Source organism: Lutra lutra, chromosome X (genome assembly GCF_902655055.1).
Source record: "Lutra lutra chromosome X, mLutLut1.2, whole genome shotgun sequence".
NCBI classification, from domain to species: Eukaryota; Metazoa; Chordata; class Mammalia; order Carnivora; family Mustelidae; genus Lutra; species Lutra lutra.
The window spans coordinates 86432914-86456149 of NC_062296.1; the positions used below are offsets into that span (position 1 = coordinate 86432914).

The 23236-nt window shown below is 40.9% G+C and overlaps 1 protein-coding gene and 1 non-coding gene across 7 annotated transcripts in view; both read right to left on the reverse strand.

The window, feature by feature from the left end:
• REPS2 (RALBP1 associated Eps domain containing 2) overlaps window positions 1–23236 on the reverse strand; it is a 222139-nt gene that overhangs the window by 100604 nt on the left and 98299 nt on the right. For all 6 annotated transcript variants that reach the window (XM_047714691.1, XM_047714687.1, XM_047714688.1 and 3 more), the window contains exons 6-9: window positions 19124–19262; window positions 12452–12515; window positions 9416–9558; window positions 2933–3027 (exon numbers count right to left, since the gene is read on the reverse strand). In XM_047714691.1, the coding sequence (XP_047570647.1) occupies window positions 2933–3027; window positions 9416–9558; window positions 12452–12515; window positions 19124–19262 (441 nt within the window). The remainder of the gene's footprint in view (window positions 1–2932; window positions 3028–9415; window positions 9559–12451; window positions 12516–19123; window positions 19263–23236) is intronic.
• On the reverse strand, window positions 3910–4012 carry LOC125092494 (U6 spliceosomal RNA). The gene has a single exon (XR_007124956.1). It is a non-coding gene; the product is annotated as a U6 spliceosomal RNA (small nuclear RNA).

Sequence of the window (23236 nt, forward strand, 5' to 3'; positions counted from 1 at the left end):
ATGGAATACTACTCAGCAATAAAAAGGAATGAAGCACTGAAACATGCTAGAACATGAATAAACTCTGAAACATTATACTAGGAGCACCTGAGTGAGTGGCTCAGTCAGTTAAGCATCTGCCTTCAGCTCAGCTCATCTGGATCAAGCCCCACATCAGGTTCCCTATTCAGGGAATAGGAACCTTCACCCTGCTTGTGCACGCTCTCTCTCTCTCTCTCTAAATTTTTTTTAAAACTGAAACATCATACTAAATGAAAGAAAGCAGTCACCAAAAAGAAAAAAACCTATATATTGTATGATTCTGTATGAAATGCCCACAATAGGCAAATTTGGAAACAAAAAATAGATTACTGATCAGCAGAGGCTGGTCAATGAGTGCTAATGAGTACAAGCTTTCTTTTCTGGAGTGATGAAAAATGTTCTAAAACAAGACTATAGTGATGGTTGCACAATTCTGTTAATATGCTAAAAACCACTGGATCATATACATTACATGAGTACAGTATGTGAATTATATTTTAGTAAAGCTGTTTCCAAAAGAAAGAAATCTAGTAATGTAAGAAGCACTGCTAAAGAGGACTTTACCTGAAATCATAATCTTTAATTCTTGAAGGAAACAAGTACATGGTTATAGCCCTGCTGTCTAGAGATCTGATCTGTACTGCTGAGCAAAGCTCTCATGACCTGAATTGGCTACAGCCTCATTCACAGCACAAACACTTTCATGGAGTCATTCTTCACAGGACTAGTATCAAGATCTATTTAAATCCCATGCATGCATTCACGAGAGATTAAAAGATTGGTAGAAAGAACAATGAATAAAATAGAAGAAAATGAAATATTTAATCATTAGCTGCTAAAATTTGACCTATACTTCTTGAATGGCCAAAGCATCAACTGACCTCAATACTTCGTCCTTGAATTCTGTACATTATTACATGATTATCTAAAAGCACCCCACCCTAGAATACAACAATTTTGTGGAGAAAGAGTTGTTGTTGTTGTTTTGCTGTCTTGTTTGGACAGGGCAAAACAAAGACTTTTAACCACCAACAACCCCCACCAAAAGAGCCAGTTTAAAGTATACAAACATATTTAACACAAAACTGGCTGCACATCACATCCATAAAGGTGAGTATCTATAATGTCATCAAGGACATCAGAGCGTGCGTGTGTGTTTTAAAGCATCACCATTTACAGACTTCACAACTGACTGTAGATCTGCTCCTTTCCTTTTAGACAGATGATAAATGACTACATGGGGGAAAGCAACAGAAGCCAGTAATTAATTTCTCTAAAACGCAGCCAGTATTTGTTTCCGTTGGAAGGGCAAAGACCACCTGATACCGTGGCAAGTTGAAACCTAACACTTGCCGAGAAAGAATAAGAATTTATGACATTTTTTGGGGCACCTGGGTGGCTCAGTGGGTTAAGCCGCTGCCTTCGGCTCAGGTCATGATCTCAGGGTCCTGGGATCGAGTCCCGCATCGGGTTCTCTGCTCGGCAGAGATCCTGCTTCCCTCTCTCTCTCTCTGCCTGCCTCTCCATCTACTTGTGATCTCTCTCTGTCAAATAAATAAATAAAATCTTTAAAAAAAAAAAAAGAATTTATGACATTTTTAAATAAATCACCTAACAGCCTCATAATTTTACATAAGCAAGGGGACCCCTAGCAAGCAAGCAAACAAACAAAAACAGGGCAACTGCATAAATCTCCAGACACTGCCAGCAGCCCCAGAGTACACAGAGGTTTGGGAAAAGTGGCTAATTGTTATCTGCTTCTCTGTCACACACGTTCTTCAAAAAAAAAGAAAGAAAGAAAGAAAGAAAGAAATTAATTAATTAATTTCAAAATCTTAAACTCTTCAGATACACATCCATCACTCTTCCTGATGTCACTTTATACCTACTTCCTGACAGTAGAAAGCTACTCATGAAAAGAAAGAGAGGCTCTGACTCAAAGAGAGAGTAGGAGAGAGGCCAAGAGAGGTGTTACCAGAGGGAACACTGCAGAAGCAGGCTGTTTCCATCACAGAGGATGTCACTGCCACACAGACTATATGCATGAGAGCCCCATGGAAAAAATAAATAAATAATTACACCCAGTTGCAGGAAGTGAAAGAAATGACCCTGTATCCTGCGTCTGACTTCCATCATCTTGCAACAGTTTTAACCGGGGTCAGAGGACTATAATAGCAACCTATGAACAATCCTCCATTTATTACACATTTCCAGACTTTTTTTTTAGGATGGGAACAGCAGATATCATAAGGTGTCATCATAGCAACTATAACAGTGATGATGATGATGAAGAGCGTGCTGATATTAAGAATAACCATAATGACTCCTATTCATTGGTGCACACCTAATGACCACTAGGCATGTGGCTAGACCCTTACATCAATGGCCCAACACTGTAGGAATTCTACAGATTTCTCTTGGGAATAATCCAAATCAGTCTTTGTTTGGTCCCAACACTAAAAACCCCAAGGAAGAAGGCAACTTTGATTGTATTCTGGGATTCTCTTACATAGTTCTCAAACTTCCTCTTAAAACTATTCCAGGTCCATTAGACCTAGCTCATACTCAGCTACTAAAAATACTTTCCTACACTTACTTCAAAATTAAAGCTTCGTTAAAGTAAACAATTTGCCTAGCATTTTTCTGGCTTACTTTGTCTACACCTACCTTTCACCCCTAGAAGGTCAAGACACTACTTTGCTCATTTCACTAAATCTAGTTCTAGGAAGAAAAGGGAAAAGAGTAATAGATATATCTGATGTCTAGATTTGAAATGCTGAGCCTCAACCTAAGTACTCAGCATGAAGAGAAATGCTATAAAAGTGGATTTTCTAGAGTTTGTAAAGAACACAGGCTAATGGATTTTAATTCCACACACATTCTTATTTATTAACATATGAAGATCTTTTACCTCCATCCGATTCAAGTCACGGGGTTGTTGGTTTGCAGGCATTGACTCAGAATAAGAATCAAATAGTGTGCACTCCCGCTTGGGCTTAGGAAAGGCTAAGAAGAAACAAGAAGAATACATAAGAATATATACTATATTCACAGCAGGCATTGTTTCCTATCAGCTCTTCTGTGCTTAGGAAATATAACAACAAAACCTGCTAGCACCGATACACTACACACTACTTATGGCAGTAATCAGGCCAAGGTAGTATTTTAAGTTCTTCTCATATACAACCTATTATTTCCATCATCCTCATTTTACATGTGATGAAACCTTGAAGCAGGGAAGTTAAGCAACCTACTCAAGGTCATTTAGATGGTAAATGCAAGACTAGGGACTTGAACTGTCAGCATTTACATTGTAACATAGTAGTAACCTTCACTATCACAATACTTTATATTTTAACTATGCTACTAGCATAATTCTTAAATGGCAGTAACTGGTGATAGTTTTAATGCTACAAACATTAACTAAGGAAATACTTCATTTTAGCTATTACTATTAGAAATAGACATGATCTTAAATGATAGGTGACCAAGAAAACTTTATAAAATTCTTTTGGTTAGCAGAAATAACAAAAATAAGAGTACAAGTTCTTGCTGATTTACAAGGAAAGAAGAATCGCATTTTGGGTTTCGTCTAACATAGAACAGTGACAGAAGCTGCGGTTAGCTGGGTAGCTGAGTGGATTATGCTACTTGGTAAACTAATACTCGCCACACCATTTCTGAGAAGCAGATTCTATTTCACCTCTTTGTCACAAAGTAATTAAGAAAGAAATGTCTCAATAACCAGGAAATTGGCCAATATCCCAAGGTTGACAATAACCAGAAGCTACAAATTTATCAAGACCAACTATTACAAAATCAAAATTTTAATGCCATGTTTAAACAATTTTTTGAATCAAATGTTAAAAATGGATTGGCATTTTTTTAAAAAATATGGAACACTTCATGAATTTGCATTGTCATCCTTACACAGGGGCCATGCTCATCTTCTCTGTGTCATTCCAATTTTGTATATGTGCTGCCAAAGCAAGTATGGATTGCATTATTTTTTAATCCTTTCTCACCCTCCCACCCCCACCAGAGTTTGAAATGCCACCTTCCCTCTGCAGTCAAGTACTAGCCCCTGACTAACAGCTACAACAGGCAGTTGAGTACAAGCATCTTAAACTGTTAATTTGCTTACTTTGGTCTGAACTTCACTGATATTGAGTAAGGAGAGGGTTAAGGTACAGGCAGGGAGGGACAGGGGGCCCATGACTAGTCTCTGAAAGAGTGAACAAGAGATGAGGGAGCAGACCAGGCCACCTGGTCCCGGATGTGAGGGAGTATTTGTCTCTGGCGGCTACAGTGTGATTGCAGAAATGGATCAAACCTCATAGAAGGCAGTCATTAAGGGTGTTTCCTGTTGTCCCTGCTCAGACCAAGACGTCCCAGGAGTCTCAAGGCCACAAGCTCCCTGGTCAAGTTGTCAATAAAAGACCAACCTAAACCCCCCCCCAGTGGCAACCCATTGGGGACCCCTCTCCCCCCAGAGAGCTTTTTCTTTCCTTTCTGCTCTCACCTTCACTTCAGAAACTTTCACTTCACTTCACCCCTTTGTGTGTGAGAGGGTCATTGTTTGACTCTGTGAGACGAGAACCCTGCGATCCTGTAACAACATCGAGTAGGGCAAACCACACTCCCTGGTGATTTTTCTGACTATACCATGCAGTCTCATTTCCTTAGTAAAAACTCAGTGAAACACCTTTCCAAGTACCATTCCACAATCCGACCACACCAGCAGATTTAACCGAAATAAGGTTTTTGCTTCTAGTTTACCAATCAGTGATTCGACTAGAATTGCATGACTTAAGCTTTATCACGAGAGGGTCTTGGCTACAGACAAAGCTAACACTTTCCAAACCTACAAATGCCATCATTAACGGCTAAATTTCTCTCTAGCCTGTCCCCATGTCTCGAACTCCACTGTCACCTCCCTAGTGCCAGCCCCCTGTGGATCTAACTGGACTGCTGCCATAACCTGGTCTTCGAGTGTACCCTTGCTCCTCAAAACCTGCTCTCCAATCAGCACCAGCCTCAGCAATCAGCAGCCCACAGCAATTCGGACTGGGACACTTCCCTGCTTAAAACCCATCAACGTCATTGCCCATGACTTGTTCCGTACCTTCCTCCTCAGCCTCACCCCCAGCCCCTCCAGCTCTGGCTCCTAGCACTCCAGCCACTGTGGCCTGCACTTTCCATGCCTCCCGTGTTCCAAGTCCCCTCTGGGGCCCTCCGCAGCATACCTGCTGCCCCCTCTGCCCAGAGCCTACCCTTCCCCCTTCTTCACCTACATAGCCCTTAGCTCATCCTTCACATCTCAGCGCAAATATTTAAGGACGTCTTCCCCAAGGTTATGCGCCCTCCTTTCGCAGCTGTGTTTTTCCTTCACAGCACCTATCACTGCCTCCAATTACGAGTACACGAGTTTACTGAACATCAATTCTCTAACTGCCAGCAAGTTCCATAACAGTAGGAATGCTCTTCTATACAGCATTCTGACCCGTGAGAGTAACACGGTGCTCACACAACTTTTTTTTAAAAACTTGACAGTAAAAATCTATACCATAATCTACCCAGTCACCTAGACAGGAAAATATCAAAGGACCATGGGTAAGCTACCAAATAATCCAACTTTTCCTTCCAACTGTGTCCTTTAATTTCCACTATTAGGGAAAAAAAAACAGATACAACAATTTGTTTCATTATTTTATTGAAAACAAGCTTGTATAATTATAAATGCATGAAGGTATCAACCGAATTTATACCCTTCACCAATCTTATTGAAAACTAGGTTAGATTTTTTATTTTTAAGACTGAACGTAGATGAGAAAAAAAGGTGCAACAAGAAGCTAAGCTTTTTTTTTTTAATGTTATGTTAGTCACCATACAGTATATCATTAGTTTCTGATGCAGTGTTCCATGAGTCATTGTTTGCATATAACACCCAGTGCTCCATGCAGTCCGTGCCCTCCTTAATACCCATCACCGGCCTCACCCGTCTCCCACCCCCTCCCCTCTGAAACCTTTGGCTTGTCTCCCGGAGTCCATAGTCTCTCATGGCTCGTCTCCCCCTCTGATTCCGCCTCCCCTTCATTTTTCCCTTTCTTCTCTTAATGTCCTCCAAGCTATTCCTCATGTTCCACATATAAGTGAAACATATAATTGACGTTCTCTGCTTGACTTATTTCACTGAGCATAATCCCCTCCAGTTCTATCCATGTCAATGCAAATGTTGGGTATTCATACTTTCTGATGGCTGAGTAATATTCCATTTTGTACATGAACCACATCTTTTTTATCCATTTGTCTGTTGAAGGGCATCTCAGCTCTTCCCACCGTTTGGCTATTGTGGCCATTGAGCTATGAACATTGGGGTACATGTGCCCCTTCTTATACATCTGCATCTTTGAGGTAAATACCCAGTAGTACAATTGCTGGGTCATAGGGTAGCCCTATTTTTAACTTTTGGCCACACTGTTTTCCAAAGTGGCTATAAGGAAGTTACATTTTTTAAAAAGCCAAGTGGGATATCATAAAAATGAACCAAGGGGCGCCTGGGTGGCTCGGAGGGTTAAAGCCTCTGCCTTCGGCTCCAGTCGTGATCCCAGGGTCCTAGGATCAAGCCCCGCATCAGGCTCTCTGCTCAGTGGGGAGCCTGCTTCCTCCTCCCCTCTCTCTCTCTCTCTCTGCCTGCCTCTCTGCCTACTTGTTATCTCTGTCAAATAAATAAATTAAAAATCTTTAAAAAAAACACTGAACCCCCAAAATGAACAGAATCACACATATATGCAAAGTCTAAAAGCACAGAGAAAACGTAGATAGTTCCGGCCATTTTCTTGAGCTACATACAAAAATAAACATGAGTGATAAAGCATTAAAAAGGTAACTGTTGGGGCGCCTGGGTGGCTCAGTGGGTTAAGCAGCTACCTTCGGCTCAGGTCATGATCCCAGTGTCCTGGGATCAATTCTGCAGCAGGTTCCCTGCTCAACAGAGAGCCTGCTTCTCCCTCTCCCTCTGCCTGCCTCTCTGCCTACTTGTGCTCTCTCTCTATACAGCTCTCTGTCAAATAAATAAATAAAAATCTTTTTTAAAAAAGAGTTAACTGTTAAACCCTTAGGGTTTGCCTAAAATATACCATCACTGAGTTTGATGGGGTTTTATGAGGTCTCTCATGGTTTTTATTAGAACTGTATAATTATTATTTAAAATTAATCCCATAAGCTCTGGAAATGATGTGCAGTTTTTGTTTAATTAAAGGGTACACGATGGATTCTTCAGTTGTTTCTGTATAAATGCATGCTGACAGCCTCCACAAATGATCAGGAACAAACAAGGGGCTTCACTCCAACTGAAAGGAAGCTGCCTCTTGACTGGCACTCTGTTTCACAGACCACCCCCCAACCCGCAACTGCAAAACCAAGGCAAAAGCAGCCATTCGCAGCAGTGAAGGAATCAAAAGAGGTTACTTGTCTTCTATTAACATAATTTTTGCACAGGGCTTACAGATTTTTTAAAAATTTTGTCAGCGGCTTTTAGGGCACCTGGGTGGCTCAGTGGGTTAAAGCCTCTGCCTTCGGCTTGGGTCATGGTCTCAGGGTCCTGGGATCAGGCCCCACGTCTGGCTCTCTGCTCAGCAGGGAGCCTGCTTCCTCCTCTCGAGTCTCTGCCTGCCTCTCTGCCTACTTGTGATCTCTCTCTGTCAAAATTAATAAATAAAATCTTTTTTTTTTAATAAAATCTTTTTTAAAAAAATTTTATCAGTGGCTTTTGAAACAACCCATGAACCCAGGGCTCACAGTAGGAAACAGTGACAGTATTAAATATAACTAACTAGCCCTGGAGCAGACCTTGGCCCTCTGGTCAGTTGTCTATCCTCATGAGAGAGAGAGAGACAAAGCCTCATGTGGCCTTGCTCCCAGGAAAAGGGGCTCCTGGATGACCTGATACTGACTTGGTTATGAAAGCTACACCCTTGCCAGGATAGCCCCAAGAATGTTAGCTCTTCTTTGCCTCAATCCAGGAGGAACAGAGAGGGGGGAAAATGAGAAAAAAAGATGGTGAGATAGACACCAAAGTGGAAATAGAGCTGTCTGTCATGCTGCCCCACTGCAAACTGGTTCTTGGGGACCCCTGAGGGTCTCCCCCAGCCTGGAAGGAAGGGTAGCAGGCTGGAATAGTCAGAAAGCAGCTGCTATGACCAAAGCCTAAGCTCTGAAATGAGTAGTAGACTCTACTTGCCTGAACCTTCCCCTGCATACATTTTATGGAGGCATTTGGGGAAGATCCCAAAATGGGTCACTCTTCCCCAACATGTTTACCTGCCAGTGGCACAGGCCACACACTTGGTCTCCTCCCTTTGGTTGAGCTTTGCCCCCTCCACTACCAAATACAGAAAATGAAAGACTTTGTATTTAAGAGTCAGAGACCCCAAGACTGACTTAGATAAGTCACTGGCCACTTTGAATCTCGTGTTGTTATGAGGCAACAAGACATGAAAAACTGGGCCTTTTTCAGATCTAAACACAAAATGTGTACTCTGTAAAGACTATTCGCAATTTCTTTAGACATTGCTTCTCCTTGCCAATAATCATCCATGGCTAGACGTCTCATGTTTTTAAGAGGCCTTCCCTAATATGTGAGAAAGCTTACTGACAGCACCAGCTGTTTCTGGAACCTTCACAATGGAAGCTATGCTTCCCTGAGTAACAGAAATCGTATCAGTGCCCACTGCCTTTGAAAAGGGCAAGAGATATTTAGTTTTCCAGTCTTCCAAAAGAACTGATACAAATGTTAGACTCACCATGACTCTTCTTACTGAAAGGGTTTGGGGGTAATAGCTCTATTAAGGAGAAAGACAAAGAGTTCCAGTCCAACCCTGTGGTGTGCTGAATGTTCCATATCTCTATCTGATTGCAGTTACATAGATGTATAGAGATGTAAACATTTATCAAGAGTACATTAAGATCACAGTGCTTTGCACATTTCCTGGCATGTAGTTTTTTAACTTCTTCCATTCCGTTGCCCCAGGCCACTTGGGAACATTAGGACATACCTAAAGATGCCAAGTCAGCACTTGACTCTACAGGAAGATCTTCTTCATTTTATATCAGCTGGGAGGTTCGGAACTTGCCTACTGCACAATTTTAATGAAAGGGTAGTGACTGGCTCAAATTCATCCAGAGAATAATAGAATGGGAATAACAAATGACTCACACTTAACCACACCATTCCGAATTCTTAGATCATAAGATGTGACAATCTAATAGCACTTAAAGGACTTTAGATGCAAAAGATTCCGCAAAGTGCCCGGATACCACCTTAAGGTACAAAAAGTTCTTATAAGGCCTGGATGGAAAATGTCAAAGGTTTAGGACTTTGAGGACACCTTACCTGCTTGCAGGTACTCTGGCTGCAGAGTCGGAGGCAGGCCCTCGGGCAGTGGGTAGCCGTTTTTCCGAGCCACGATGAGATGAAACGCGGCACAGAACTCAGGCAGGGTCAGGGCTCCATCACAGTCAGCATCACTAAGTTCCCTAATTATAACATGTCACAAGCACATAACACAGGGCTTAGAGGAAAAGTTACTCAGCCTCAAATATGCAAACATGGAGCACCTGGGTGGCGCAGTCCATTAAGCATCTGACTCTTAATTTCGGTCCTAATCGCAGAGTCCTAGGATCGAGTGCCTTGTCAGGCTCTGCACTCAGCATGGAGTCTGCTTAAGACTCTCTCTCCCTCTCCGCCTGCCGTCCCCCACCCGACTTGCACCGGAGCGTGCACACGTCTCTCTCTCCACCCCCTACCCCACCAGAAATCAATCAATCTCTTTTTTTTAAATATGCAAACACAACTCCCAGGCTCTCTGGTGGTGGCCCTGCGAAGTCTCCACACTTCTATGAAATCTCAGGGGGCACCTGGAAGACGAATGCTGATCAACAGCACCAGTACCAGCAGCACTTTATAAACAAAACTTGACACACTTCAGGTTCGCTGGCAGGTCTGTTTTACAACACTGAGTACAAAAGACAAGAAACTACAGCACAAAAAGGAAAATAAGGCTCAGAATTCGTTAGCTGATAGTCATTCAATAAATGCATGGTAGGGGGCGCCTGGGTGGCTCAGTGGGTTAAAGTCTCTGCTTTCGGCTCAGGTCATGATCCCAGGGTCCTGGGATCGAGCCCCGCATTGGGCTCTCTGCTCAGCAGGGAGCCTGCTTCCTCCTCTCTCTCTCTGCCTGCCTCTCTGCCTACTTGTGATCTCTATCTGTCAAATGAAATGAATAAAATCTTTAAAAAAATAAATAAATAAATAAATGCATGGTAGTGTGAGGAGCTCCAAATCTGGCACTCACAATGGTCAGAGGAAGGGCGGGCCTCAACCTTTCCATAGTTGTCCCAGCCATTATACCGTAAACTGAGCTCAGAAATGAGCACTTCATTTTTCAGCTTTTAGGAAGAACCTTGAACCTTTCAAGTCACATAAATGTTGTATCAAAAATTTGCTTGATGATACCATATTGATATTTAACCTGTATCTACTATTTAATCGTGGGATGATCACCTGTGTGGGGATGAGGATATATGGGAAATCTCTCTAACTTCTGCTCAGTTTGGTTGTGAACCTAAAACTGCTCTAAAAATTAAAGCCTATTAAAAATGCAAAACAAAACAAAATTTGCCTGAGAATTAATTCCCTCCTGGGAAAATACAAGTGAGTTCAATAAATACTGGTTGAATTATGTTTTCAGGTAAAACCAGCAACTTGGGAAGGCTGGAACCAGGTAAGACAGAAAGGAAGAAACAGTCTTGAAAAGGCTTATCTTTGCTTCAGTCAGTGTTTCCCACTGAAAGGCACAGACCTATTTACTCAGCACAAAAGAAACCTATTTGCCAAAGTAAGACACCATAAGCGCAACCAGTCTCTTAGGTGTACAGAGACAATATACTTGTGCTGGGACAAGTAAAGAGACGGGACATAAAACTGTGCTGGAAAGGTATCTCTACATCAGAGAAGAAATAGAGAAGGTAAGCTCCCTAACTTTCCTCTGGACCATTCACATCCTTCTCCCACCAATATTTAGAACGCACCAGCCCTGAAGGAGCAGGTCCGCAGGGTAAAGAGTCAGGGAACAGTTTCAAACACTGACTGGAGAGAATACCATTCACCTTTCATGGATATGTCTCAACAAAAAAATAGGAAGCCTCATGCCAATAACATTAAGACTGGGAATTCTGCCAAAAGAGACTGTCTTCTTTTCAAAACAATAGTCTATTTTTTCCCCCTAGCTTTAAAATCTAATACAAGGCTTGTTGTAAAAAAAAAAAAAAAAAAAAAAGAATTATGCTAGACTATATTGCTGAAGAACCTAAACCCAGCTCAGAAATCTCAGATACACTGGCATGTGCAAGTGTTATTGGAATAGTTTTCCAATAAAATGCACAAAACATGACAAGCAATTTTAAATCCTACCACAATTTTTGTAAATCCTCATGCAAAAAAGTCTTACACAAATATTCCAGTGTTTTAATTATATATTTATAGCAGCATCATCTCCCACCCAGGCTTGAGGAAGAAGGGCCCACACACAGCCGGGAGTTTACAGAGGCACCGAGCGTTCTCATAAACGCAAATCAGCCATCTGGACCGGCTCGGGACAGGCCTTCTGGAGCCCGGGCTGCAGCCAGCACAGCGGCAAGGTGCAGTGCGCACCACAGCTGCAAGTTGGAACTAGGGCCCAGCTGATAAACACCAGCCAAATTTATGAAGCTCAGAGGCTGCTAGAATAGTCAAATTTGACTTAATTCCAAAACATTTGTGGACCTTCTGTTCACCTGGCCTCATAAAATATTTTAAAGAAGAGCTTTTCAAGATCCTATGGTAACTTGCATCATATCAAGTAGAAATACCTGAAAATAAAATTCACAAGATGGGAATGCTCATATGCCCACACAATTGTTTAGACAGGAAAGGGATCTAGAGGAGGATAATAATTGGGAAATTAATTTTTAAGTAACAGCTAACAGTTACAGTGCACCAACATTGTGCTTTTCATATAATAACTTCTTTAATCTTCACAGCAACAAAAATCTTAAGTTCTATTCACTCTTTTATCTGTCAAAAAAAAATTCAAGGGGCCCCTGGCTGACACAGCCAGTTAAGTGTCTGACTCTTGATTTCAGTCCAGATTATGATCTCAGAGTCATGAGATCAAGCCCCAAGTCGGGCTCTACACCCAGCAAGGAGTCTGCTTGAGATGCTTTCCCTCTCCATCTGCCCTTCCCCTTGCTTGCGCTCTCTAAAATAAATACACAGATCTTTAAAAAAAAAAAACATTCAAGGGATAAGACTTTCAAAATGCAAAAGTAGGAGCTAAGGTATGGGTATATAACGACACTATGATACTAATATGGCATTAATTATACTTACCATATGTAGGAGAGTTCTGGAATGGAAAGCTTTGATTTGGTGAAGAAGTTCTTGGCCACAGAACCTGCCAAGAGAGCCACTGTTTAAATAAATCATTAATTACTTATCTAGAGCAGCTTTTTAAATTTATATGTAAATGAATTGTCATATTTTCATTCAGAATCCCTACCATATAACAATAAATGTAATATTTATTCATCAAAGCAACTATAAATCATATGGCTAAAAACAACATATGAACAGCTTTTATTTTTTTAAACTTTGTTTTATTTTTTCAGTGTTATGAACAGCTTTTAAAAGAATATATAAACTACAATTGGGCAAAAGAAACAATATCATAATACTTATTATACATATAAATTCCTTCTCGATTTTTCCAAAGATCTACAAAAGTTTATTCAAAATTCAGAAGACAAATTTCAAAATTATTAAAGTAAAAATATGTCAAGCACTTTTAATGAAAGGGTGAGAAAGTAATATATGATCACAGCAGAAAACAGAGCAAAAAGAAAATTGACACCATTCATCTTATCACACAAGACAAAACAGACATCTTGGTAAAGAGTCAGGTGAAATATAAGATCCCTTGGTGGCTCTTTGAGACACTTATCCAGGAACCTCTTGCTACTTTCTTTTTCCATCACAAATTTACCAGTATCAACTGAAATCAGGTAATCATTCCATTTTACAGGTTATATAACTCCAAGTCCCAACTGCACTTAAAATGTTAGACCAATCCTTAACGAGATTGAAATTTTTATGGTTTCAGCTCTAAGACCAATTTCAAAATTCAAAGTCCTTGATTCTAACATGAAGAACAGTCAAATAAAGCCTCAAGCTCTAAACTAATTAAGTCGAAAGTCTTTCCCTGGCAATCACAAGTCTTCTAGCTGGCCTTAAAACAAGGTATTATAATGCACCCTAAAGTAGATCTATTTTCCTTTGATAGATTTTTAAGAATCAAAAGCAAAGTGCCCTATTAACCAATGAGCTTTCTCTGAAAAGCATCCTGAGAAATAATGCTGTCACAGGACTACTGGCCATCAGTGCGGCCCCCTTGTCAAACATTTATCAGAAATGTCTTAAGAGCCTATCTGTCAGCTATTTTATAGATATAAAGACATTCATCCCTTAACTCATTCTTCTTTTTCCCCCTTGATATCCTTTCTTCAAATCACACTAGGCCTAAACCCAAGCCAGAGACCCAGCCTGGCCTTCAGACAGTAAAGAGGGACTGTTCTGCCATGGTGTCCAAAAGAGATTAGGTAGGGCCCATCCGGAAGCCAACAGCTAACAAGTTCAATTGTGCCCTGGCTGTCACCTGCCAGAGAAGGAAGCTGATGAGAAAGCTCAAGTGCTCCCTCCATTGGTGCTGACAGATGTTGAATCAATGAGCTGGAATCCTCCCCCCCACCCCGCCGGCCCTAATCCCAGACAATCTAGAAACCCCAAGCCAGCCTCCTTTCCTTGTTCTCTCCAGCTGTTTTCAGACCTGCTGGGAAGCTTTATATGGGGCAAAAGAGGGAAAGATGAGGCTTTAAAAAGTTGTCAGCAATCAAACATCAAAATGTAGATTCAGACTTTTTATTACAAGGAATGTCTTAGCCCAGTAAAAAACAGCTATACATAGCATTGATAAATCAGTGATAAATGTTAACATGATGAATAGATAAAATCTTAAAAATAAAGACCAATAACACTATACAAAAACAGGTAGAGCTATGACAGTTCACAGAAATAGATGCAACCACACACACCCCCTTTTTTTAAAGTAATCTATCCCCAACATGAGGCTCGAACTCACAACCCCAAGATCAAGAGTCACATGCTCTTATCACCTAAGCCAGCCAGATGCCCAACTGACTCTTAATCATACTGAAAAAAAAAACCACCTCAACCTTCTTCATAAAAGATCCACAAAATAGAACCATGCAAAGACATGATTTCTTGCCTATCAAGTGGGAGAAAAATACAAAAGTCAGTGAACATGTAGTGATAGTAAGACTTTGGGAAAATGGGCATCTTCTACAATGCTGCTGAAATGACAGCCCGGCACAAACCCCACAGAAGGAGTGTCTTGCAGTGTCTAGCAAAATCATATTATCCAAAGATACACTGACAAAAATATAAAAAGACAGGTAGAGAGCTATTCACAACAAAAATATGTGTAAGAACAAAAGACTAAAAAGAATCCCAAAAGCGGACTAGCTAAATAAATGACTGCATGTCACACAATCTAGTAGTGTACACAACCATAAAAGCGAATGGGAAACACCTCTCCATGCAATATGGAGTAATCACCAGGACATAATGTTAATCAGAACAAGCAAGTGGAGAGAAGTAGAAATAGTATGCTACCATTTATCTCACGGAAGATGGGGGATAAGAATATACACCCAAACATAAACATATTCACACACAGAAAAATTTGCTTTTACTTTTAAAAAGAGATAAACCATAAAAAAGGGGGCAAGGAAGAAAAGGGTAGATGGGATAGAAATAGAAATAGAAGCTAGACTTTGTAAATTGTTTAGTAAATTGTTTTACAGACTCAAATTCAGAATTGTGAAAATATTTTATATATGTATAAAACTAAATTTCAAAAACCACAATCCCTAAAATTGAAATCAAAACAATTAGCACTGACAAGAACAAAGCTGGAGAAGTCCCACTTCCTAACTTCAAAACCCACTACATTACCCAAGACGGTGTGGTATTGGCACACATGTAACACATTTTGGTCATTCCTGCAATATTTCAAACTTTTTCATTATTATTATGTTTATTACAGTGATCTGTGATCAGGGATTACAACTCACTGAAAGCTCACATGATGGTTAGCATATTTTAGCAATAAATTATTTTTTAACTAAAATATATACAGTGCTGGGGCGCCTGGGTGGCTCAGTGGGTTAAAGCCTCTGCCTTCAGCTCAGGTCATGATTCCAGGGTCCTGGGATCAAGCCCCGCATCGGGCCTTCTGCTCAGCAGGGAGCCTGTTTCCCTCTCTCTCTCTGCCTGCCTCTCTGCCTGCTTGTGATCTCTGTCTGTCGAACAGGTAAATAGATAAATCTTAAAAAAAATATGGGGGCGCCTGGGTGGCTCAGTGGGTTAAGCCGCTGCCTTCGGCTCAGGTCATGATCTCAGGGTCCTGGGATCGAGTCCCACATCGGGCTCTCTGCTCAGCAAGAAGCCTGCTTCCCTCCCTCTCTCTCTCTCTCTCTCTCTCTGCCTTCCTCTCCATCTACTTGTGATCTCTCTCTGTCAAATAAATAAATAAAATCTTTAAAAAAAAATACATATATATATATATATATGCACACACAGTGGTTTTACATATAATACAATTGCACACTTAACAGATTAAACATAGAGTAAATATAATTTTTATATGTACTGGGAAATCAAAATATTTGACATTCTTTATTGCAATATCTACTTTATTTGCTGTCATCTGGAACCAATTCTTCAATCTCCCCAAGTTATGTCTGTACATAAGGAACTCTTACATTCAGTATTTATTTAAAATGGCAAAGGATTTGAATAGACATTTCTCCAAAGAAGATATACAACAAGAACATGAAAGGATGTTTAATTTCATTTTTCATCCTGGAAAAGCTAATCATAACCACAAATGATACTACTTCACACTCACTAGTGAGGTAGGAGGGAAGGGAGACTCAGGAGACAAGTTGACCAAAGTAAAGCCCTTCAGGTTTGAGACTGACCCTTAACCTAAAAGTGAGCAGGTAGCAAACAGAGTCACAAGAGCCAACCATGGAAGACCACAAGACCCCACTCCCTCCAGCAGTAAAAGCCACAAAGGCCAGACATTCTTAAAATTGCTCCCTGTAGGTAATTTCACAACCCTAAGACGACGGAGAAACTACACACCCAATGTAAATGATAAACCCAAAGTTAAGGAGTAAGCCCCTCCCTATATAGTTAGCTAATTTTTAAAACTTAGAAAACTCTTTCTTAGAGGCAAAGGAGGGTCCTCTTCCTCACCTGGGAGAAGAGACCCCTATTTTATCTGTGAAGTAGCTCCCTTCTCACTTCCATACTCAATAAAGTTTTGTTTCTTTTTCTGAACAGCTTGCTCTTGAATTCTTTCTCACACAAAGCCAAGAACGCTCATGGCGAGGGGCCTGAGGCCCTCACTCTTGGGACAGCCCATCTGGCATCACTAGCATGGCTAGAAGCAAAAGACAGTAGGTGCTGGTGAGGATTTGCAGTAACCGGAACCTTCATATGCTGCTGGTGGCAATGTTAAAACGATGCCGCCGCCGTGCAGAACAGTCTGGTCCTCAAATGACTGAACACAGAGTTACCATGTGACCCAGCAATTCCCCTCCTAGGTATATATTTAAGAGAAATTAAAACATATGTCTGTACAAAAATGTGCATGCATATGTTCAGAGCAGCATTATTCTTTTTTTTTTAAGATTTTGTATTTATTTGAGAGAGAGTGAGAGAGAGGATGAGAGTGGGGCCAGGAACAGAGGGAGAACCAGACACCCCACTGAGCAGGAAGCCCAATGTGGGGCTCCATCCCAGGACCTGGGATCATGACCTGAGCCAAAGGCAGCCACTCAAGTGACTGAGCCACCCAGGCACCCCCAAGCAGCATTATTCTTAATAGCCAAAAAGTAGAAACAACGCAAATCAAGTGCCATCAACTGATCAATAAATAAAACGTAGTATATATCTATACAATGGAAATTATTCAGCCATAAAAAAGCAATCCAGCTCTAGTACATAGTATAACCTGGATAAACCTTAAATATATTATGCTAAGTCAAAGAAGTCAGACACAAAAAAAGGCCACACATTATATGATTTCATTTATAGGAAAAGCCTAAAATAGGCAAATCTTTAGAGAGAAAAAGTAGTTTAGTCATTATGTGGTGCTGGGAGGTGGAGAGAGCAGGAATGGGGAATAATTGCTAATAAGTGGGTGGTTTGTTGCGGGGTAATGAAAGTGTTCTAAATTCAGATTGTGAATACATTCTGTAAATACACAAAAACCAATGAACTGTACACTTTACAGGGGTGAATTTTATGGTATGTTAATATCTCAGAAAAGATTTTGTTTTTAAAAGAGACATCACCTAATTGCAATAGATGAACTCCTCTTGACCTTCAACAAACTGAATTGTTTTTAAAAGGCATTTGTGAGACAATCAGGGAAATCTGAACAAAGACTTGATGATATTAAGGAAATGTGTTTCGTATTTTTTTTCACATGTGCCAGTGAATTGCGGTTACGTTTTTAAAAGAAGTCTTTCTTATCATTTGAGATATGAACTGAAATATTTTCAAGTGAAATGATCTGATAACTGCTTCAAAATCATCTGGGCTGAGAGAGGATACAGGCTGAACAAAATCACTGTGCTGTGTAATAGGTACACAGGGGTTTGTTGTACTAGTCACTCTAGATATATCACATTTGAAATTCTGCAAAATAAGGAAGTTAAAATAAAAACACTCCTAACAGCTACCCATTTGTATTTGTTTAATTATACACATACATTATGAAGAAACTTACTTAAGGGGCACCTGGGTGGCTCAGTGGGTTAAGCCTCTACCTTCGACTCAGGTCATAATCCCAGGATCCTGGGATTGAGTCCCATGTGGAGAACCATATCTCCCTCTCCCTCTTACCCCCGCCCAGCTGGTGCTCGCTCTCTCTCTCTCTCAAATAAATAAATAAAATCTTTTAAAAAAATTTAAAAGTCACTGAAGCAGTGGGTAAGGTTAGTAAATGGTCAATCTGGGTTTCTGCTTATCTTAAGTCCTGTTGTCAACACTGAATTTGTTGTTTCTACGATATTTGCCTTTCAATAAAACTACTACCACCAATCAGAAAAATGATGTCTGAATTTATACAAATATATTTCTATTATACACCTTATTTCTCAAGAGAAAATTAGTCCATATTCAATATGTCAGGTTACAATTATTGAGGAAATATTGTTATTCTTCAAAATTGAAGTACAAAAAGAAAGTTTTATGAATTTTTCTTCCAGACTCTGCTATTTCACTGTTTAGTCTTCAGCCCAGGAAAATGTAGGCATACAGGAATTAAATCAGTTTGTCTCAGTTTGAATTTTGCATGAGAACTCAACAGGAATACGTATTTAGAATACAACCCAAAAGAACAGACATGTGGACATAAAACTGCTGGTCTATTTTCCTCCCATATTTTAATTTCTCTCAGAAAATCCAGAGCAGAAGGACTTGAGCCAAAGAAAACGAGCACGAATTTGGACTTCTAAAGTATATATAACATTAAGAGACTTGTGACACGAAATCTTTAGAAGGCTACACTACATCTTCGCTCGAATATGAATAAGCAATTAAAGAGGTCATCCTGGTGCCACAGTCTACCATCTCAAGAACTGCTCCGCTAATATGGCACAGGTCTTGACCAGGCTCCCCCAAATTCCCACTTAAACCTTTGAAACTGAAACATCATTCTCCAAATGTCATTGCCAAGTATTTTTCTGCATGGTTTACAGTTGATAAGAAATTCAGTCGTAGAGGGAAAACAAATCAAAATCACAGAAGGATGTGACATTCATTTTGTGTGAACTGTTTCTCAAGATGTGTACTGTTATCGATGTGAGACAATGATCTGGGACCCATGTCTTCACCCATCAGCTTAGTTACCTGAAATGAAGGAACTCGGGTCAGGCTGAAGGGATCGGAACTGATTGATGTAGTACTCGCGCTGTTCTTCTGTTATCCTCCAGGGTTCCTCCGGGTAATTGCTGCTGTTATCATGTGGTTCTCTCTCCACGGAAAAGGACTTCAGAAATAAATAAGCAAATGCTCAGAGGTAAAATAGAAAACATCAGCAAAAGTCATCATGCATTATACTTATTTTTTTTCCTTAAGAGAATACATTTAAACACCTTGTAACTAGGACGTAATTAGAACATAAACTTCTGCAGGGCAGACATCATGCTTCGTAAATTTTGGGATACCTCAAAGTTGTTAACAGGACTGAGCATGAAATACTGAACACTTGGTGAGTGAAGAAAGTTTTTCCAATGTGCTGAAGAAAGAGTAAAAAGGATGATCATTGGGGCGCCTGGGTGGCTCAGTGGGTTAAAGCCTCTGCCTTCGGCTCAGATCATGATCCCAGGGTTCTGGGATCGAGCCCCGCATCGGGCTCTCTGCTCTGCAGGGAGCCTGCTTCCTCCCCTCTCTCTCTCTGCCTGCCTCTCTGCCTACTTATGATCTCTCTCTCTGTCGAATAAATAAAATCTTTAAAAAAAAAAAAAGGGGATGATCATTCTTTTTACTTTATTTATTTATTTATTTAGAGAAAGAGCGAGTGCAGGGTGGGGAGTAATGGAGGTAGAGGGAGCAAGAGAATCTTAAGCAGGCTCCACACCCAGCATGGAGCCGGAGTCGGGGCTCAATCTCACAACCCTGAGATCAGGACCTGAGTGAAAACAAGAGTCAGACGCTTAACTGGCTGAACTACCCAGGTGCCCGAAAAGGACGATCATTCTTATCTTTAAATACTGACCACATTTTTATCCTTTCAGGTTAGCTGAGTAGGCAGCAAAATAACCTAGCTTTCTTTTTAAAACATTTTTTTTAAATATACAAAAGCTATAACCATGTCATCTTTTTTCTGAGGCATTTCCATTGTATAATTCTGGGAATCAAAAGTTCTGATTCCAATTCCACCTCCCCACGTCCTACTCGAGTGGCAAGTCAGGATCCCAGAACCTGTCGTTCTGCATTTGTGAACTGTGGGTAACACTTGGTAATAGAACTGGGTCTGGAGAACTGCTCGTGGGATCACAGCAAACCGGGCAACATAACATGGGGTGCATCAGACCTGCCACTAGGGGGCATGCAAGGCAAATGTGAGGATTTAAGGATAAGGAGAACCAGAAACGAACTTCAGGAGAAAAGATTGTACTAGGCCATGAGTAAAGAAGCAAAACTGGTGATTCTGGCAGAAGGAGCCTAGGTCTTTGTTCCATTCCTCCCATCTACCCCAAGGCTAAGGTGAACACAAGGAGTGTGACCCTTTAGGACAAAAGGAGACTAGGAAAGAAAAGGAGAGATATCACTGCTAAATAACCCATCAAGTTGCCTGCTTCTGCACACACTATCAAGAAATTAATCATTAGGAGGGCATTCTACTCACTATCCCTAGAAAAGACCATCTCTGCACCCTTCTTCCCACCCCCACACACCCCATTCCAGCAAGTAATTCTCAGGAACACCCAGCTCTCTCCTCTGTGACTTTCAGAGATGAAATAAGACTATAAAATGTTGAGCTGTGATACAACTTTGAGATGTCATCTTTAAAGTTTCCATACCAGGTGAGTTTCCACTAAATGTATATCAGACATTTTTAAATGCCCCAGAAGCCACTAATCATTAGTTATTATCTTAAATTCATAGAATGCTTTCAAATTTACAAAGTGCTACAAATACCTATCTCACCTGAGCATCTCAAAACCTTTGAAAGGTAGACATAGCAGGTATTATTATCCTGTTCTCAGATGAAGAAATGAAGGCCCATACAACTTAAGAGATGAGTCCATATCCTTCATTATTTGCAATCAGCATGATTGCATTATTGCAGTCAGCAAGTAATTACCCCCTCTGTTTTATCTGTTGTTCAGAAAAGTCAACCTACTCTTTAGAAGGCCTTTTTTTAAACTGAGTTGCATCAGGGATATTGAGAACATAATGCTAAGTGAAATAAGTCCAACACAGAAAAACAAATACTGTATGATATCATTTATATGTGGAACCAAGAAAAAAATCAAACTCATAGATACAGAGAACAGATTGGTGGCTGTCAGGCATGGGGGGGGGCAAATGGGTAAAAGTGGTAAAAAAGTACAAATTTTTGGTTATCAGTAAGTCCTAGAGATGTAATGCAAAGCATGGTGACTATAGTTAACGATACTGTACTTTATGTTTTTAAAAGTTGCTAAGAGAGTAAACCTTTTAAGTTGTCATCACAAGAAAAAAATCTGTAACTATGTATGATGATGGATGTTAACTAGTGTAGTAATCATTTTGCATTGTATACATATATCAAATAATTACATTGCACACCTAAAACTAATACAATGTTATATACCATTTTATCTCAATTTTTAAAAATAAATTAATTTTTAAAAATTGAGTTGCATCCAAGTTGTTTTCAGAAACTCCTATGGTTCTGATAATAAACAATATCAATAAAGCAAGAAAGGTCACAATTCAGTCTAAGCACCCAATGGACCACACAACTTTCTGAAACACTCCCACCAAATCCCAGAGCCAAATTCAAATGTTCCACACTAGCACTTTCCAAACAAGGCCAGATGTCTGACCAGGTTGCAGGGGCAAAACCCAGGGTAGAGGGAATCAGTATGCAATGGATTGGGTTCCTGGCCAAATTATAATGTGTAGGACTCCCAGGAACACTGTCCTTCTGGTTGGCACTGAAGGAAACAGCTGGAGTAAACGTATCTAAAAAGCTGGGTATGGGCTGGACACAAGAATGGACGTTTACAACGGAACAATCAAGCAGATGGCTCACAAACCCAGCAGGACACTGGTGAAAAGCCCTGTCCCACAGCCACCCTGCAAATGAAGGCATGAAAATCTCTGTGCTGGGTGTTGGCTGCTACATTCCTGGGTCTGATACAGAAGCTACCGTTCCCCTAGAATACACTACTTTCCGCCTGGAATTGGAGCTGCCATATCTGGCTGCTGTTGTTATGACAGCCCATGTTTGTTCTTTCTCCAATCCCATGACCACCTGCTCACTCTATTTCCCCTCCCACATTATCTCACGACGCGCGTCAGTGGTCTCTTGGCAGGTCTCAAGGCTATTCTGACAGTATGGCTTAAAAGCCTACAGAGATGACCTATCACCTAATAAAAAACATCCACCTCCCCCATGTGGCCTTTAGGGACCTTATAATCCAACCTCCCCCCCTGCTCACTCTTAGCAGGCTGATCACCCACTTACTGGCTCTTCATGGGTCAGATCTCTGTCTTCTTCCCAGACCATCCCTCCTCTGATCCCAGCCTGCTCAAATCCTGTTACTTGAGTCCCACTGCCCCATAGGGCTCTCCAGTGTACCTGCCAGGACCACAGCCACTGGAGAAGGCAATTCCCATCCCCCAGCTCTGATACAAAGGTGGGCTTGGCAGCCACATGTGCACCACAAGACCCACCTCACACCTGGTCTCTCACCCAGTTGAGTCCAAGTAAGGAAGAGAGGGCACACAGTTTCTGGCCTCTGGGACCCTCTTGCAGAGAAAACTCTACCCTAGCAAGAAAAACTTCAGCCAGATGCTCATTACTGGGGCTGTGGGTAAGAAACATGAAGATCAAAAGCACAGAAAACAGACCCTGAACAGATGCAATGAGGCCACGATACAGAGTGAGGGCCTAGTGGGGCTTGAAGCCATGAAGAAGCCAGAGCCAGCCTAAGCAGAACCTGTGAGGCAGAGAAATGCTAAAAAAGAATAGGGGGTGAGGATGTCTGTTGGCAGCCAGCAGATAACCAGAGAGTGAAGCAAACCCAAGGCAACTAGGGCAAGCACGAATAACTAAGAACTCCCACTCCTCAGGACCAATGGGCCACTTCTTTTCTCTCATTTCTTGGATTCCCAAGAAAACTCCAACCCCACCTCCTTTCCAAGAAGACTTAAGCTGGCAAGGAGAATTCCTGCTCCCTAAATCAAAAAGGCCTTGCAACAAAGAGGGAGAAGGCATAAGAACACTGTATAACCTGTACAATAACA